Consider the following 19,313-nt stretch of genomic DNA (forward strand, 5'->3'; position numbering starts at 1 on the left):
GCTCTTTTCCAGTTATTTTTGAGAAGAGTATAGGCTAGAAATTAACCAATAACAGGTTGAATTACCTTTCGTTATCCGGAAGGGTCAGCCATTGCAGTATTGTTAGTATTCTGCGCTCATGGGGAATGACACTAGACCACAAAAACACAAAAAAATGCCTTATTATCAGAGACTACAAGAAGCATCAAAACAGTCTTGCTATGAACTGATTCTACGGTGACTATCATCAATCATAATAATGTCATTTCCTTTTAGTATATTGCATCTTGTTTCTTGTTTGGTACTGATTCTTATTTTGCAAATAGTCACATCTGATCTCTTGAATGTCCACATTCTCCTAAATAAATTGGATTAAAAGCTCATAAACGGAGTCAGAACTGAAGGTAGGAAACCGAACTATTCTAATAGCAGTGACTAAAGATCCATCCTGGTATCTTTAACCCAGATGAACTGCTTTTAGGCACAGTAGTGCTGCCGTTGGATAGCTGGCATGAGTGAAAACCATGACATTTCTCACACTGGTACAAATCTAACTGCTAGTCTTAAAGACATTGGAAAAACTCCCACTGACTTAATAGTAACCAAACAGGATTAAGCAGGTGTAAATCAAACCAGAGTCATCTGAAACATCAGGCAATCAGCATGGTGACTCACACAACATTTACAACTTCTCTCTGCAGAATGGATAAATCACGATTCACTGTTATCCTGAGACATCTCACTTGGCTGCTGAGGCCAAATTATTGCTATGGGAATTACTAAACACGTAAACAGCTATTACATTTCAAAATATCTCATCTTAAGAAAGCTCTGCAGATCAGTGACCATACAAGTGTTTTAATACAACAGCATCAGTGGTTTCAAATTCCCTTAGATCAATTGCAGAATCCCAATAAGAGTCAAGTACAACCATCTTGGATTCACCTTAGTGAATTAAATTCAGCATTTTTTGGAAGTGTATTTGATGGAGAAATGCAGATGTCATTTTGAAACAAGTTACTTAATGGCTTGTACAACAACACTGGTTGCCATTCTCCATCTACACAGGAAACTTCCACTTGTAGAATTATAAGATGAGAAATAATGCTAAAATTTGCAGACAAAGAAATATCGTAAGACAGAATAATGTTAGGTGTTGCCGTTTTGAAACTTACTAGTTGCCCAATTTGAAAAATCTTCATTATTTAAAAAATAAATCACTTGAGACTGAGAAGTGTTTAAATACTACTGTTTCCTTAAAAGAGTTTATCTGAGTTTTTTTTCACCAAAAATATTCCATACTCCAAATTAAATAGTACAGTTTTAGGGAGGATGTATTTCATTCATATGTAAAGTGGCTGAATCCCTTTCTTGCTACAGGCATATATATCTACAATACAGCCTTTGTTATTTTTCCTAATGTTTTATATATCCCCAGATATGGATCAGCCAAGGTGCTTCTGGTTCCCATGTAGTTGTAGTGCTTTGGTATTGCATAAATTCCTATGCTTTGTAGAGAAGCAGATCAAAGCTCTGCCTGGTAAATGACTTGCAAACCTAAACCTCTCACCAGCTATATACACTGTACATTTATTATTTCTTCCATATGCTTATGATATTCAGAGCACCAAAGAATATTATTCAAAATGGAACCAAAAAATAGGCAAATCCCATAAGTACTTTTGATCTTGATAGTATGATCATTTTCTTCATTCCTGCAATCTTGCCACTTAAAGGAAACGGAGACATTGATACATCTGAATTTCTCGGAACTCAGAAGTTATTAAAAGTCATTCATTTTTAGTTAGAAAAATGTCTTAGTTGGGACAAGGGAAAATAATTCAGAACCATTAAAGAACAGAAAAAAGAGCAAAGGTCCTCAAGGCTATCTCTTAATAAATGGGAACTAGATTGTTATTATTCAAAGGCCAGGCTGGATCGTAAAAGGAGGGAGTGAATTAGGCTGTTGATGTCACGTGAAGTGAGGAAAATAAAAGTCTTGCACAAACACTCAGAAGTCTAGAAGACTTTGCCAGCAATACTGAGGAGGCAAAACAACACAGTCAAATGAAGGAAAGTAATTTTTGATACAGTCACTCTACTTTTGTTCGAACAGCTGCTAAATATCAGTGTATAAACCTGTATCAAACTGTAGAGTTAGCTTTAGTTATGAGAAACATTTGAGAAATGAAATGAGAGGCTTACAGGTACAGTCTCCAACTGAGCAGCTACCAAACGTTTACAGCAAGGAAAACAATTAATAAATATTTGCACTGAATTAATTCAGGCTTATTAGTTACAAATCTCCAGAAAACAGAGACACTTACACAGACCAGAAGAATGTGCCAGCTTTCACCCCTTGCTTGGCTGCAGTAATCCAAATCTAATGAGGAAAATATAAGAGGATTAGAATGTGTTCAGATCCTTAATGACCCTCTGAAATCAAAAGAAAATGTTTTCAAGGCACATTCTTCTACCCTGAGCTTAGAAATAAAAATTGCAGGCTTCAGCTTCCATCCCTAATTTGAACATGTGGAGTGACAAACCTACACAGATTCTGTAGCAATGCATCAGCTAATGTTTTGTAGTTTCACCCCTAAATATCTTTGTTACTTCTAACAGAAAGCATTACAATACATGGACCGAAACTTCACAAGTATCTCACCCCATTTAATTTCCAAAAATCAGACATGCCTCACCTGAGCTCTTTAACGTTCAAGATTTGAAGGACACTCAGGTAGGAAAGAACACAGCTCAATACTCAGCAGGGTCTACATAAAAAGCCCTCTTTGCTGATTCTATCATCAGTAGCCATCAGCAAATAATGAGCTGATAAAGAGTACCAAAAAATAAAAGGGAGCAGAGGTATAAAGCAAGTGTGAAGGAACATCTTGCTCCATAGAAGTTGAAGAACTTTTTGAGCTCACCCAAAGTGGTGATGGATGGAAATGATAGGAACAATCTCCCAGAGTTTTTCAAATACATTTTTTAAACTCATCTATTTTCTGGCTATAAAATAGTTTGGAGCAGCACGTTCTACAGTATAGACACACAATGTATGAGTGTAGTTTTGTTTGGTTTGAAACTGGCAATATCACAGTGTCACATACCTTAATATTGTTCCCATACTGTGAAAACACGTTATTAATTCTCTTCTCACTTCTACAAAACATTGCAACTATATTCACTCCTGTTTATTACTTTTCAAGTTAGTTTGATCTTTCTTCAGTGAAAACCACATCATACTCTAGTTATCCTCATTACCTCTTTCTCTTTTATTTTTATTCTAAGAATACCTATAGAAGGCAGGGGAATCAGAATGACCAAAAATCAAAAAAAGGTCCATAATCAGTTTGTAGCCTGGTGGGACTGAATTTCTTTGCAAGGATCTAGCAAATTATTTTAAAACTTATTTCAAAAGTGGTAATGACTTAAATGCTAATATTATGCATAAAACTAGAAAATTGCTTTCCCGTGTCATTATTTATGCATTCTACAGTTTAGTCATTTCATGACCATTTAAGCCAAAACACAGATCCCTTCCTTAATGATTGAAAAATCTTTGACTTACTTTAAATCAGCTCTTCAAAACACATTCAAGGCCACTCTACCTTGCTCTAACGGGCACTTATAAACTGTCATCTAGGCATGCATTATTCAAATGTCATGCATGAATTATTCATGTATTAGCCTTAACTGAATTTAATTTGTCACAGTCTAACGAAAGATCGTTTCCACACTGAGCCTGTAGTTAATGGAAATTAAATTTGAATATTGTTATGTTCACAATTATGGAAAAATGGATCCTATTTTCCTTTCTAGTGCCACGAACATACCTCCTACCTTATCTTTACATCTTTTACTCCTTCAAATCTGACAGAACTCAATCCAGTTCATTTAAAATCACAGCTATAAAAAAAGCAGTGGTTTTTATTACATCCTAACGTTCTGGTAATGTATCCTCTCTTTTTCAGGGAAGAATATATCCAAGGTAACTATAGAAATGATTGTTTACTAAATGAACGCACCAAGAACAGAAGCAGAAAGTCCATGAATTTGATTTTACATGGGAATCTGCACACTACTGAACAACAGAGAGACTGTTTTGGAATGCTCATGGACAAACACTGACTGGACAGAAAGATGCGGTTGAAAGTGAGCAGAGACAAGGAAAGGTGCCTTCAAGCTGGAGGCTGTATGCTATAGTCAGAGGTGTGCCTGTAACGCAAAGACATATCCACAAGCCCGTTTGTGTCATCTATGTCAGCAAAGGGTATATAACTCCAACCCAGACCCTGTGTCAAACTAAGACAGCAGCTACTCCATACTCATTAGTGGTTCTCGGCCTTCCCACATGAAAAAGAGTCAACATTTAAAGCAAATACATTTTCCATTGCACTTTAGATTTATTCCCAGAGCAGAATCCTACCGCAGCAGAGAAGAGAGGTCAAATATAAATTTAGCATAACGAGCGTCAGCTCCACTGCTGTTATGCTCCTTGGTCTTGCTATACTTGGAAAACCATTGTCCCTCCAGAGCTGCAGCAGATTTATTTTTCTTTGAAAGTGTTTGTGTTCCTGCAAACTTGAAATAATTTTGCAGTTAACTTTGGGATGGTACCAATAAACTAAGTCCGGGGAATTCAGTTTTAGAATTTTACCATCTGTTTGACTTTCTAGTGCTTTGGACTGCACGCATACAGGTGGTCCAGTCTGCATCTTGTCAACTAAATGAAACAAGCCAAGTTCCACCCACAGCAGCTGAGTATGTCCTGTGCTTCTCCTGACTGTAATCATTGCTGAAATCACTTGTAGATGTCTATTTCAGGCTTCTCCTCTATCATACTGTAGGGTCTGACAATCTCTCCCAGGTGATCTTAGCAGGGATCACCCCTAGTTGTACTATCTTCTGTCAGCAGTAAGAGAACAGCATGTCCCTTGAAAGGGCACCTGGATTGGCTTCAGATAGGGAAAAAAAGCACTCCCTCTGCTCCCAGTGCAGCAATTTACGTTGGCATTAACAATTTGAATGAGAAAATGCATCTGCTGCACTTGAAACGGCTAAGACAGCGATCTGTTAAAGTAAGACCAACAAGTCAAACGGTCCATATCTACTTGCAACGTACGTAAGTTTGAAACTACTCCCTTAGGACTTTTCCAGGCAGAGACTGGTTGAACCCAAGGTTAAAAGAAAAACTACTGGACATTCATCCCTCTTTCTTTGAACAGGATATTAAAAAAACAAAACAACCTTTGGTTTGTTTAAAAGCAAAATAATAAAGCCCAATGTGATTCAACATCATACCTAAAGCCACTACACATAACAAAGCGTTTGCAGAGACATAATTTAAAATGAGAAGTTTAGTAGGCATGGCAGGGATGGGTTGATTGGACTAGATGATCACAGAGGTTTTTTCCAACTTTAATGATTCTGTGACCTTACAGTACTCACTGAAGCAGCAGCAGTCTCCCAGATGAAAGAGTTTTCACCTACAAACTTGAACATCAAACTTCTAATATGTTTTGGAGCTGTGACAGAATATAGTGATGGCAGTCTCTATTTCTCTACCAGATGTGCCCCTGGTAGCCATAACCCTTTACTGATTAGCTAAAATCAGGTAACAGACTGGCAGCTGGAACAGATGATGGGCATGCACAAATTTACTTCCTACTCTTGGCTATAGGATATTAACTCCAGTACAAAATCAAGGTAAGCTGCTACTACAGCCTCATCTCTCAGTGTCACTAACTTAAATTCACTGACTTTCAAGAGAGAGTGCAAGTCATTCATGCCTCTTCCAAGTTAATATGAGTCCGTGCAATCAGTGTACAATACAAAAGAAAAAATTAGGAGATGTGCTCTCAACACTGTCCATGTGAAACAGTCAAAATCAGAAATTGAATAAAAATTGTTTCATCTCCTCTCTGTTGGTTAGAGTCACAGTCCTTAAGTTATTTAATCCTAGATATTCCAGTACTGAGCATGTAAATGCAATATGTTATATACACATCTGTCACATCTGTTCAAGTCATTTATCATAAAGTGTACTGTGTTACCCATTGCAAGGTCAGTTCCACTTGTGAACTTATGTAATTTATTTGCCATACATAAATACATTGGCTTTAAGTGCAAATGTTAGTTAAACAGATACCTATAAAATTCTACGTCAGATGAGCACTCTGGTTTTCAGATGGGACACAATTTAGTATTGTAAGTTATGAAAAGACCATATTTCTGATTTAATTGCTTAAGCAAATAAGAGGAATGCATATTTAAAATAATATTTTAAATATATATATATTATATATATATTATTATATATATATATATATATAATATATATAAAATATATATATCAAAGGTTAACTAGTCTGTGTTCATACTGTGGCATATTGGGAATTGGAGGATATCTAAATTTTCCATCATAAAAAGATTTGGTAAATTACAGAACCACTGTTTCAACTCAAGTACACTGGCAAACATCCCAAGACATGATAAACGTGGTTAACTAGATGCTTACAAGACATCTACTGTAAGCTAGGTAGATCCTCTTTATTGACAGACTACAATTATTCTTTCTTTTTCTCTTTTATTTACTGGTAAAAATAGAGAGGCTAAGCAACTTCAGGTGGAAGTGCACTATGCAATACACAAGTCCCAAGTTCTCCCTTCTTTCAGTTGCTAGGCATGTGTTTGCACAGATACCACAAAGTTCTTCAAATGGCTGTTGAATTGTCTTTGAAAACCTGCACGGACAGCGCAGCATCTCCCTACATTTAACCTTCTGTGAATAAATGAATGCCCATACATTTTCAAGGTCTGCCTGTGTCCTGTTGCATCATTCAAGAACAGCAGTGGCACACCTCAGGTCAGGGCCAACAGGAGGGGCAGGCCTCATTGAGAGCTGAGCAAACACAGCTGCCAGCCAGGGAAGGAAATCCATGTCAGGAATGGAGGTAGCACAGACACCCACTGCAACTGGGAGGAGGCCATGCAACAATGGGAAATCCCTGTGTCTAGGATTGATGATCACTATTTCCCAAACAAACATAAACAAGAGTGATGCATGCAAGTAGAGTTAACTTGGCACAGTGATGCTACTTGTTACCTTCCTGCATCAGTTGCACTTTTCCTGCCAGTGAGGTAAAAGTTGGAGTCATGACTCCCACAGGCCTTGCTTTAGCCATATTTCCTCTTTCTTACAATTTTAAAAGTGAAAGTGTCATACAAGGTGCCCTAAAGCACCCTCTATGCTGTTATAATTAAGATATTTCTGAAAAGAGAGGCATTTTTTGAGCAACATATTGCATGCAATGTAAGCCAAATCAACATGTGGAAAACTACTGCTAAACAGAAGCCAAAGGCAGCTGGGGTCTTAATTTAGGCAGTTGACTTCAGTGATTGAAGTTTCTTGGATGAAAACAGTCTCAGTCTCATGAAAAATGAGCAGTGAAGTTAGTTTCTCCTTTGAGAACAGGGGCTCTGATGCTCACAATTTCTGTGAGATGCTGTAGCAATATGAGAAGGAGAGGTTATGCAGCTGTTTCCTGTCACACATTTTTTTCTTTCAAAAAACAAGGTGGTTTTAAGCTTATATAATAAATAAAGGTTATATACTAAGTCAGAAAAACGGGTTTCAGGAAGTCTCACCACCAGTTAGAGGATCCCTGAGCACTTCCAAAGCTACCTGCTCCCTCCTTCCCCTTTTCCTATTGCTTTTAAAATAAATTTCTCACAATTCCTTGTGTGAAAACATTAAACTACTCATTTGTCAAATCTCACTGATGCCATGTGTTAGCTTGGCTGCTTCCTAGCAAAGTGCTCACTATCAAAACAAGTAATTTAGCAAAAAAAAAAAAAAAAAAAAAAACCACAACATACATTTTAACAAACTATATACAATAGACTTGTCCAGGAGCAAGGAAGTATTTTAGGAATGATTAATGTTAAATGACATTCTCTTCAAGGCAGTTTCTAGTTATAATGTGAAGCTAGGGACCCCAGTAACAACTTCTTCCTTCCTGGGGAAGGTGGGCAGTTTTAGATGATAATTCCCTGCTCTGTGCTAACCAAGTACCTCTCTGAAGCTGCATACTACACTTTGAGACCAAGACCTAAAAGGGATCGGTTGAATATCACTTTGTGATGTACAGGCAAGATTTTCTTTCTTCCTCCCTTAATTTTACTGTCTTTGAAAACCTGTCCTTTTTTTGGCAGTTTTTAGTCAGTGTGATGTTTAGGTACAATAATAAAAAATAATTAGAAATTCACTTAGAGATCAAATTCAATTAGAAATGAATTAGAACTATGTATCTAATCCACATAAAGGAGAAAGAACTTTTTCTCCCATCAAAATCTCCTCCCTCTAAGTTTTAGTAGCTCATTTTCACACTTCCTTGATTCTGCAAATAAATACATGCAAACCATGCATTTCCTCCATGTGCAGAGTGAAGGTCATTTATGTTAGTAGATTTCTTGCAGAAATGTTCTCTCTTCTAACCCAGGCAGTGTGGCCACTCACATTTGCCAGACTTACAGGTTCTCCTCATAATAAGTGCGTAGGAACTGAATTACAGCCATCCCTCTATGCATGTTCCCAATTCTCCAAGGAGATTTCCAGCTTATTATCTGATTCCTGTATTTTTCTTTTAACACTTCCTTGGATCAGCTGTTCTATTTTAACACTCTTATTTGTGTATACAACACTCCCCTTTATCCTCTGAGAATTTTTTTCTAGCGTGTGGTCATCCATAGTTGTGTAACTTCCTTGAACCCTTTTCAGCTGACATTTTTCATGACCCTTGTTTACAATCTGGAATGACTTATATTCTCTGTAATAGCAGAGGTGTTCCTAATGAGTGGGTGTTAGAATTACCCAATATCCCCCACTCAACATGACAGCTGATGCAACATACACAGGCTATTAAAATGTTGCAGTTTAAAAATAGAGATATTTGTACAGTCCTTGAAAGTTTGAGTTATTCCTACATAAACTCGGTTGAGATGCACAATTAAATTTGCAATGTACAATTAAAATTGCTGCTGCCTAACAAGCTACCAAACAGCTGGCCCACACTATTGTCCATATGAGATCCATGTTTGACTGCAGCAAGCACACTGCAGATGCCATTCAGTGTGTGGCTGTTGCTGTAGCTAGGATGAAGGAAGAAGCTACCTGCTGCCTCCCTTTCACTGCTCCTAGTTTTACCCCACTGCTTTGCTCTGATCTAGATGGATAACAGCCTGGCACTGCATCACCTTCTCTACTCTACACAACCTATGCTAAAAACTAACCCAGGTCATAGCTGGGTGAGGGAACAACTACGCCCCTCATTACTGCTGACAAATTTTACAAGTGCACAAATACCTCATTCTGGCTCAGCTACAGCCAGACATCTGCCTGTCACACATCTGTCTGCAACTCTAAATGGTCTTGTCTCGCATTTGTTGTGGACTAAAACTACATGTGGACAAATAACACATGCTTGCTAAGTAACTTCCTTTTGTCTCCTGGGATACTAATGTCTTAGAGATTTGGAGGATGACACCGATCATTTGAGTAAACAGCAATGACAGATTATGGTATTCCCAGTCCCCTTCCAATACACACCTCCATTTCAGAATCATAGAGGCTAGACCTCTGGAGATCATCCAGTTCAACCCCCTGCTAATGCAGGTTCGCTAGATTAAGCTGCAGCAGAAAGCATCCATGCAGGTTTTGAATATCTCCAGAGAAAGACTTCACAACCTCTCTGGGCAGCTTGCTCCAGTGCTCTATCATCCTCAAAATATATTTTTTTCCTCATGCTTGTATGGGATTTCCTGTATTCCAGTTTATGCCCATTGCCCCTTGTCCTGTCACTAGGCACCACTAAAAAGAGCCTGGCCCAATCCACTTGACACCTACCTTATATACGTTTGTAAGCAATGATAAGATCCCCTCTCTGTCTTTTCTTCAGGCTGAACTGACACTGGTCTCCTAGCTTTCCTCATATGGGAGTGGCCCCTCATCATCTCTGTGGTCTGTCCCTGGAAGTTCCCTCTCTTTGTTATACCAAGGAGCCCAAAATTGGTCACAGAACTTCTGATGTGGCCTCACCAGGGCAGAGAAGAGAGGGAGGAGAACCTCCCTTGTCCTGCTGGCCACACTCTTCTCAAGATACCCCTGGCCCTCTTGGCTGCAGGAGCACCCTGCTGGCTCACTGTCAACCTGTTGTCCACCTGGACACCCAGGTCCTTCTCCACAGAGCTCCTTTCCATCAAGCCTTAACCTGTACCGATGTATGAAGAAATCTAGCACTGGCTCCCATTTAGAGGCATTCTTTCTGATTACAGAGTGGCTCCTCAGGGAGTAAGAAGACTTGTACTGCTTCCTGTAAAAATGGCGTCAATTTCTGGTGTAGAAAATGGCACTACCTGGTTTAACTGCTCAGGAAGTTTTCACATGCTAGTCCCTAAGTAATCAATGTAGTATATGCACCTTGGCTGCTTGCATGTAAAACTTATTAGTTTAATTTAAAACTATCTTTGTTGGCAAACTAAAGCAGGTCACTAAAGCATATGGTAATAGGAGAAAGCTCAGTAGAAGCAAAGGGAACTCCTTTTAATCCTTAGAAAGAGGCCATTTTCATGCCTAAAATAAGGATTCAGACCTGGAGAAAACCAATTGCAATGCTTATTCAAGAGAGAGATCCACTCACCCATTGCTGCTGTGTTCTAGGCAGAAATTAATTCACAAACTTCTACACCCTCTGCAGCATGTCAGGTAACAGCAATCACTTGTGGACTTAACAAATAATAATTATGAAGTTGTGCCATGCTACTCTGACAGAACATTAATACTAAAACTGCCAGAAGAACATTACTAGGACGAAAACCTGAGAAACCCGTAATGAAAAGGAAACACTGTGCCACAGTGACAAAAATACAGTAATTCGTGTTAAACTGCTGCCTAAAATGAGGGTTTTTTCCCAGCCACATCTAATTTATACTTATCAACACAAGCACCTTTCCATAATCAATGGCTTTATTATTCTGAAAAGCAAAAGCCAACTCAAAACGTTACATTGCACTGATAGACACAAGGCCAGCCATGGGGAGATCAGGTACAAATTGTTCACAGATGTATTTTTTTAATTATTATTATTGGCTATGTTCCACAGCACAGGGGGAGGGGAAGGAGGAGGGAGAGAGAAGGAGGGAAACTGAAACTTACTGGTTGACCTCCCCACCATCTGTGATTGAATTTCTCTCGCCCTCGAAGACTGAAGCTGGCATCAAACACTGGGTCATACATTGAATTGCCAACGATTCCATGTGATTCAGGATAGAGTCCCTTTGTGCAGAAGTAGATTAATTAGTAAAACCCTAATGCACATAAATGCAGTCCCTATAGCTATCTGCAAATACCACTGAATTATTTTAAAATGGGTGTCTTTGTAACAGCAAAAAAGGTTTTAACTTCAAGATAAGAACATTTAAAATTGGCTGTAGTAGTGAAAACAGCAGGAAATGACTGAATTGTGCTAAAAAGAAAAAAAAAAAAAAAAAAGCACAAAAACTTCTGCTGCTGGGTATTTTGAAGTATTTTCTCACTGGTTAGAAGTTAGTTTGAGGCCATCAAAAATAAGCAAAAAAAAAAAAAAAGAAGAAGATTTATTTGAACTTTGAGTTCCTCTTTATGAATTCCCTTTCTGGAAACAGTAATTCATTTTCCAGTAGCAAGAGTTAGAATCTGCATGCTCATTTTATAATAGTTTATATTTACTAGTGCCTCTGTTAGAGCTATTTCTAAGAAGAAATGAAAGCAAGACACCCAAACAGTGATATAAACCCAGAGGTTTTATACCTCCACTTCTCCAGAAGTAAAGGTGATTTAAGAGGTTTCTGATCTCCCTTTCTCTCCTGCCCTCTCCCATACTCAGCTACTTGTTTGTCCATCCCTTCTTTTATCTTAATATTTGTGCAAAGGAAGAAAAAGGGTGGGAAAAAAAGTGGCTTCTGCTTCAGGAGCACTGACACATGGCAGTGTTTGCATCTCAGACTTGGGGACAGCCTGGCCACCAGCTGTGCCACCAGGGCACAGAAGTAATGGTTCGTTTACTGTAGAACCCAAGCAGCATCCAGACACACTCAGCAGCTGTAAATTTTAAGTGGGTTGCTAAGTCAGCCCTACTGACTTCAGCTCCTCCAATGAAGGAACAACTGCTGGTTGTATTCTGGGCTGTTGTTTTTTTTCCCCCCAGAAAAACCATGACCTGTAATTATACAGCAGTACAAATAACTGCAAAAACAGGCATAGGAAAATGCAGGAAAACAGTAACGTGCATATTAGAGAGAAATGCTTTATCTCAAAACTTCAAAATACTGAAAAAAACTACTTAACATAAGGGAGAGAAGGATTGACTGTGAAGGAGTTCTATTAAAAATATATATATATTGCTTCCCACAACCCACATTTCTAGTGAAGTGCAACATCTTATCACCAAAAAAATCCTTCCCAAGGACTTACAGTAGCGAGGGTGTACAAGTTGGGGAAGGTTTTTGTAGGGTAGACCGGCCTCATGTAAGGAGAATGCGTTCCACATGATCCTGAAAAATCAGCAGGGAATGCAAACGTTACAAAAGTGAAGCTCTGAGACACACAAAAAAGAGTCAATTGCTTTCACTGAAAATGCTGCAGAAAGTGGTTAAACTTTAACCAACTTAAATGAACACCTTCTGATGACCACTGGCAAGACTTCCTGCAGTGCTAAATCCACACATGCTACTTTGCACTTCACAGTAAACAGCTGAAACAGAGAAGCTAGTACTACTAAACTAGCTACATTTCCATGGACTCCCTTCCCAGTTATCCCGCTTTCAGTGTTCATACTCACTGGAAGTGTCTTGCTGTTAAGTAAAGGAACATGAGAAATCACGGACTAATTTTAAATGACAAATACACTGAAGCAGGAGTTTCACAATAGGCTTTGGCCACAGCTCCCCAGTTGGCTACACAAATGCAAGGGGCAGTAAATAGACAGTGAAAAAAACACCTTTCAAGGATATGAGCACATATCTCAATATCTCAAATATCTTAAGCTACCATACTACACTAAAAAGCTCAAACATACAGTGTGTTCAGTACACTGCAAATCCAGGACCCACGTCTTCCACATGTGTGATTCAAGTGCAAAATTTTGCAGGCACACCTCAACTAGGCTATACAATGTTATGATACATATCACATACTGAAGATTCATTTATTTGCTGGCAAACCAAATTAACCCCACCAATTCTGGGTTGCATTCCCTAAAGCAGCTCTCTTCTCATTCTTTGCTGTAAGCTGCTTTAGCCAGGGTCCTTCAAGCCACCAGATGATACCATCTAAACCTAAGGGGACTAATGCAATTTGCTTTTATGGAAAATAAATGTAATCTTTATTAGAGTTTTGAGTCAGAAAAGCCCTGCATTTGGCAGAGCCCTTCTACACGCCAGACCCATGCTGACTTTTGTTACTCAATACACAATGAAAACAACCAGACTGCATGAGACTGTCTTTCGTTTATTGTAAGAAAACAGATGTACTCACTCAGTTTTTCAATATTGGGCATGACCTTGTTCCCTTTCTTCATATATGATGCACGGAAACCATCAACAGAGAAGATGATCAAAGGAGGACGAACAAAGCTAAAAAGCAGAAGCAGCAGGAGTATAAGTCAGCATTTCAAAATGATTTTATGTTTTGTTTTGTTTGTTTGTTTTTTAATTTTTGCTTGCTAACTGAGGCTCCAGAGAATTTCAAGTATGGTTACTACATGTGCTATGTGGTTTTTTTATTAATTAATTTATTTATTTGGCTTACTTGCTTACTCAACAGATCAGTATAAACTGATAATCTTCATTCTTAGTAACGTTCAGACTGTGGTCACAGTCAGCTGAATGACTACATTCCAACATAAAAGAAATTTTCCCTAAGCAGCCAGAAGTACACAGCCCAAAAAGGCAAATGCTTACAGAAAGAGATGGAGTAGAGGCAAAAAAAAAAAAAAAAATTGAAAAGTTGTGTGCAGAAGTACCCAGTCTAGCACACAGCCTGTAGTTAAAAACCACATGTTTCAGGACAGCTGGTCTTCTGTCTTCACAAAAAGTCCATGTGGCATCTTGTGCAAGCTCTAAGAGGCACAGCCCATCCTCACATACTAAAGACGATGGTATTTCATGTCATTTTATTACATTTTGTTTACTACTTCTACTTGGATTTGAATCCAAGCAGGCATAGATGTCCTGGATGGACATGCCTGAGTGCTTAATGATGGTCACTCACTGCAGGGGTAAGATATCATTGTTACCAGGAGAACAGGAGCTCCTATTTCCTCCAAACTCTTCTCCAGACTGAGCTGCAGCCCAGTGCAGCACCTAAGCAGATGTTTGCCTTTAAGTGTATTAGTAAGATAACTGGTTTCAGATGCTCTTACATTTTCGATGCCCTTCTTCTGCTTTTTTTTTTTTTTTTCTTTTTTTTTAAGTCAAGCCTATTACCCATTGCAGTTTTGAAATCCCTTCACTTAGTAAGATTAAAAAAAAAAAAAAAAAAAAAAAAAAAAAAAAAAACAGCCTAAATTTCAGAGAAATCAGAAAAAGATTCCCAAGGTCTCAAAGGGTGCTTAATTATCTTTCCTGCTCAGATAAGTAAAACAGGCAAACCCATCAAAGGTGATCCGAGGACAAGAGTTCAAGCCCCCATCATTGCTCACATTAACAACCCAATTGTACAAACCCTGAAGGACAGGGAAGTAAGCAACTCAACTATTCAGCAAAGGCTTTACAAAGATAAGGCAGAAAGATGATGCTCAGAGTGCTGGACCACTGTCCTTGTTGTACTTGGCTTTAGGGTAACAAGCAAACCACTTACCCTGCTGGACATTCAGGAGTTTTTATCTCTTCACAGTCATCATCCACCCAGTGGGTTTCTCCTACCAGAAATTCAAATCAGAGTTTAAGAAAAAAAAAAAAATATCTGTGAACACAGCATCAGATTTCAAAGAAAAATTCAAAAAAATGAAGTCTAAATCTGTTAACAGACTGTCTCATTATACTTTCGCAGACAGTGATCAATGAAGGGACAATGTCCCTTCCACAAAGCTGAACAAATGTTCTGGCTATGTTCTATTCAACAAGAATATCCAAACTGTCACTTCTAGGAGCAGCTCTTAAAACTAAAGCTAAAACTTCCTAGATGAAAAATGGTAGTAAAGCTTTAGCAACACCAGTCATTTAAAAAAAAAAAATTTCTATTATTTTCAGTTTGTCAAAAAAGCACAGCACTCCTTCTGGTTGCCAATTCATACCCTCCATCCCGACAGGTCTGACATCTCCTGCTTCTGCTGGCTAACGACAAAATAATAAAATAAAAACTCTTTCTAGGGAAGAAAAACAACTCTAAGTAGCTTTCAACAGACTGAAGGAGCTGATCAGCTCATGGATCAGGTGAAGACTCAGGAGCAGCTGAAAAAAAAAGTATTAATAGTCTTTCAGAGCTAGCTTATTACTTTACATAATCAACTATTTTGTTAAGGCTTTTACTATTGAATGCTGACTATAGATTGGCTCATGACTTGCACTTTCACAGGTCAATTGAAAAACAAATTACTAGCTAATGAGGCTTACTTCCCCAACCTAGCACTATTAAGGGAACCATAGCTCAATAAAGAGAACAAAAGGAAAAGCACCATAGAAAATATCGGCAAGAAACGCGTCCTGCAGCAATTCCAATTGGCCACAATGGGATGTAGAGAGATGATTTCCAAGGGAAAATAAAAATAAACACTATCCTCAGGTAAGCAAAAGCGTGGATAAAGAGGAAACACAGATCTCAGATAGGGCTTATTCCTATCAGAATATCAGGGACACTTGAGATTTGTTGTTAGGCAATTAAAAAAAGATTATGTACATTGAACAGCAGATGTAAATTCCTCTGTCTTGACCCTTGTAAGTGGGAACTCAAAAAAACGTCAGGAACTGAGAACTGTATCATCAGTATTTAAGTAGACTAAGCCTTGGGTCTCATTGGGAATAGGAAGAAAATAATCTATGGATGATAATAATAATAATAATAATAATAATAATAATAATAATCTATGGAGACTTGTTGGAATGTGTATATTTCACCTGAATTCCCAACAGCGAAATTCAAGTAAAGAAAATCCCACTTTCAGCATTTGGAAACTGTGCAGTTGGCCAAAAGGGTGCAAGGGGGCGGGAAGGAAATCAAAGCTTAAATTCTTCGCCATTAAACAAATGAAGAATTTAGAACTAGGTGAAATACAATAGTAAGAGTTTCTAAGGCTGATTTCCAAGGATCAGAAGACCTCCACAGAATGGGAGGCACATTGTCAAGGCAGGACATGCTCCAAACCATCTAGGTATAGGGTGGTAATTAAGCCTTCACAGCCTGTCCCCTCATCAGCCAGTTCAGGCTGTATTGCAGACATCATGTGTCTAGAAGGTGATATGGTCATTCCCATCTTGTCACCTGGAGCCCATGCTGCTCCATCCATAAATTAAAGCTCTCATATTCTCACAAACACTGTCCTGCAAGAAACAAAGCCTACTTGATGCAAGTAGTTTGAACAGATGCTTTTGTAGTAGGGATGGGAGAGGTTTCTGAGACAGAGATAACCTATCTAGGAATGCTCAGTTCCTTCTGAAACCATCAGATCTCCCAGCTTTCCTTGTGATGCAGTCAAATGCACCTGAATACCTTTGTATTTTGTTTTAAACTCTTTGCTTTCAGTATCTTTACAGGGTTTCTACTGTCAAGAAATTAGTTGCGTTCACCTCCACTAGGAGTCCAAAACTCACCCTATTCCCAAAATTCAGAACAAAACAAAGAGGGTTCCTTCTCTAGAAAAAAACTTTACCAACAGGGTTGCCTATTATCAGGTTCAAAAGATAAGAGGCAGGAAGACCAAAGACATACCTTTGCAAACGACTTGATAATTAGTGCAACAGTCTCCTCTACTTAAGCAGTCTTCAGAGCAGTGACAAGCATTGTCATCATTCCTGGTTTCTCCACAGCGGTCTTTGGTACATTCCCAGCCTCGAGCTAAAATATTCACAAGTAAGCAAGAATGAGAGATCATAATCGAAACGAAAAGCACTCACTCAAGCCATAACGACTACATCCAACTTTATAGAGTCTTAAATCTATTGTCCCAGTTTCGTGATTTCAAGTATGTCAAGCAGAAATAAAAGGGAACCTTGTGTCCTGCGGATACAGGACTCCTGCATTCACAGAAGTGCTTCAGCTACAAAGAGTTGTTGTAGTCCAGGTTTTGTACAACTAGAATGCCAGAAAATACATGGAGGGGAGAAGAAAAGAAAGGCTATTGAAAGATAAATGGATTTGTCTGGAGTGCAAACTAGAAATGTTGGTGTTTTTTGTACAATTCATCCTTTTTTGCCCAAATATTCAAGACCCCAGATCAACCAATGGGAAATAAAAGAGAAAGTTGGGAAGAGATTACGTGGGTAGAAATTGATATTATGCTCCCATCAGCTCTGTGAAGACAGAAGGAACTTTCAGTACTCAGTGGATGAGATTCAAACCAACTGCAAAGTTAGAAGAACTTGAAGAAACGTACAGTCTTCTTATCTTGCAAATGACGCTAGGATTAAAGGCCTGTCTAAATTAGGGCAGCACAGTGCTACATTTTAGAATAGGGCCAGAGGATGTAACTGTATGGTTTCCCGTATGCTCTGGCCAAAGGAACAGGAAACTTAAAAGATTGCTTTTGACAACATGCAACTAGTAAAAAAAAAAAAAAAAAAAAAGAGCAATTTCTCTTACTCACCATTTCTCCTTGATTTGGGACTTTTTTTTTTTAATAAATATTTAATATTTACAGACTGTACAAGTGATAATTGTCTTATTAAATACCTATGAGATTATAAGAAAATGTACACAACAATTCTAAGAGCTACAGAGGTATCCCCACATTTAAGTGGATAATGTACCCTGTGGACCAGAGGCTGAGGAACTGAAAGCCTGTTCTTTTGTAGAAAACATCGTGCAATGCACTGAAAGTTTTCAGATCCTCATATTCTTCAGTCATTTTCACTGGGACAAAACAGTCTTAGCTTTAAATTTGGAATTTCTTGGCCTGGAATCAAATGATTTTTTCATGGATTAGCTTACAATTTTTTGGTACCAAGCTATTGAAATGATAACATAATAAACAGAATTGAGGAAGTACTCTCAAACATCTCCCATCCATGAGCAGAGATAATTTTAGTCATTAGACTTCTCTTATTTGCTTTGTAAGTGTAATTCCTTGATAAAGCAAGGAAACATTTAATGGCAAAAGTAGAAAGGCACCTGTGTCAACTCTGACCACTAAGCCAACCCTCAAAGAGATGAGTACAACTAATAATTCAGACGCACTATGTTAAGAAACAAAGCATCACTCATAACACTCTTTGAAGTTCCCTTCTCCTGTGAGTCCTGAAAAAAGAAAGTGAATGTAGAGCTGTATTTCCATTCCCTGGGGTCTAATGAATAGAAGGTAAACGTCTTTACCGGTGTGCTGTATTTGTCCTGACATCTGGAAATTAGAGTCTGGAGCAATGGTAACAAATCCAGCCTGTCACCTCTGAACAGACCTGCACTGCTTTAGCACTCCCAGCTTCCAAGGTACTTTCACAAATAAACGCAATGAACAATCCAAAAGCAAGCATGAACTGCTCAGTTATTAAGTTATCACTTTGGAGAAAAAAGGATGGTTGACACTGAGAGACCAACCTCCCATCTTTACTATCTCTACACTGTAATCTGGAAGGACAACTGGTGCCTGAATACCAATTATTGTTTGTGAATGAGTATCAAAATATCTCCTTTTCAGATAGTACAAGCAGTACCCTGCCTTTTTCTGCAGAAACTATGGCAGAAGCTCAGCAGCAATAGATGCATATCCCTACCACTCCCAGCAAGGATACGTGGGCTGCATTTTGGATCAAGACAAGCCCAGACAGCAAGGGGAGCAGAAGAAGACCCGGATTATGGCAGGGAGTGCTGGATTATAGCGGCCAGTCCCAACTATTCACATAAGCCAGGCATCATCAGCCCCCACCAACGCGGGGCAGGAGACCCATCCTACCTGTTTTTAAGCACAGCTCATCAAAGTCGAAGCAGCAGCTGTTGTAGCTCTTGCACAGGTTGTCACAGCGGCAGCCAGGAGGCTCTGCCTCTTGAAGTTCAAAGCATCTGTTTTTGCAGGAGCCAGAGGTACTGATCCAGGGGGAATCTGACAGGACTGTGTGGAACAAAAAACAGGGCAACATCTGTCAGGCCA

The 19,313-nt window shown here is 38.7% G+C and overlaps 1 protein-coding gene across 8 annotated transcripts in view; it reads right to left on the bottom strand.

The window, feature by feature from the left end:
• The window catches only part of ENPP2 (ectonucleotide pyrophosphatase/phosphodiesterase 2), a 70,097-nt gene that overhangs the window by 30,441 nt on the left and 20,343 nt on the right, over positions 1 to 19,313 (bottom strand). For all 8 annotated transcript variants that reach the window (XM_042869371.1, XM_042869369.1, XM_042869377.1 and 5 more), the window contains exons 3-10: positions 19,119 to 19,274; positions 16,943 to 17,068; positions 14,876 to 14,936; positions 13,553 to 13,650; positions 12,491 to 12,570; positions 11,195 to 11,314; positions 2,307 to 2,362; positions 66 to 131 (exon numbers count right to left, since the gene is read on the bottom strand). In XM_042869371.1, the coding sequence (XP_042725305.1) occupies positions 66 to 131; positions 2,307 to 2,362; positions 11,195 to 11,314; positions 12,491 to 12,570; positions 13,553 to 13,650; positions 14,876 to 14,936; positions 16,943 to 17,068; positions 19,119 to 19,274 (763 nt within the window). The remainder of the gene's footprint in view (positions 1 to 65; positions 132 to 2,306; positions 2,363 to 11,194; positions 11,315 to 12,490; positions 12,571 to 13,552; positions 13,651 to 14,875; positions 14,937 to 16,942; positions 17,069 to 19,118; positions 19,275 to 19,313) is intronic.

Source organism: Lagopus leucura, unplaced genomic scaffold, assembly GCF_019238085.1.
Source record: "Lagopus leucura isolate 7727_CA_CO unplaced genomic scaffold, USGS_WTPT01 Super-Scaffold_100002, whole genome shotgun sequence".
Taxonomy (NCBI): Eukaryota; Metazoa; Chordata; class Aves; order Galliformes; family Phasianidae; genus Lagopus; species Lagopus leucura.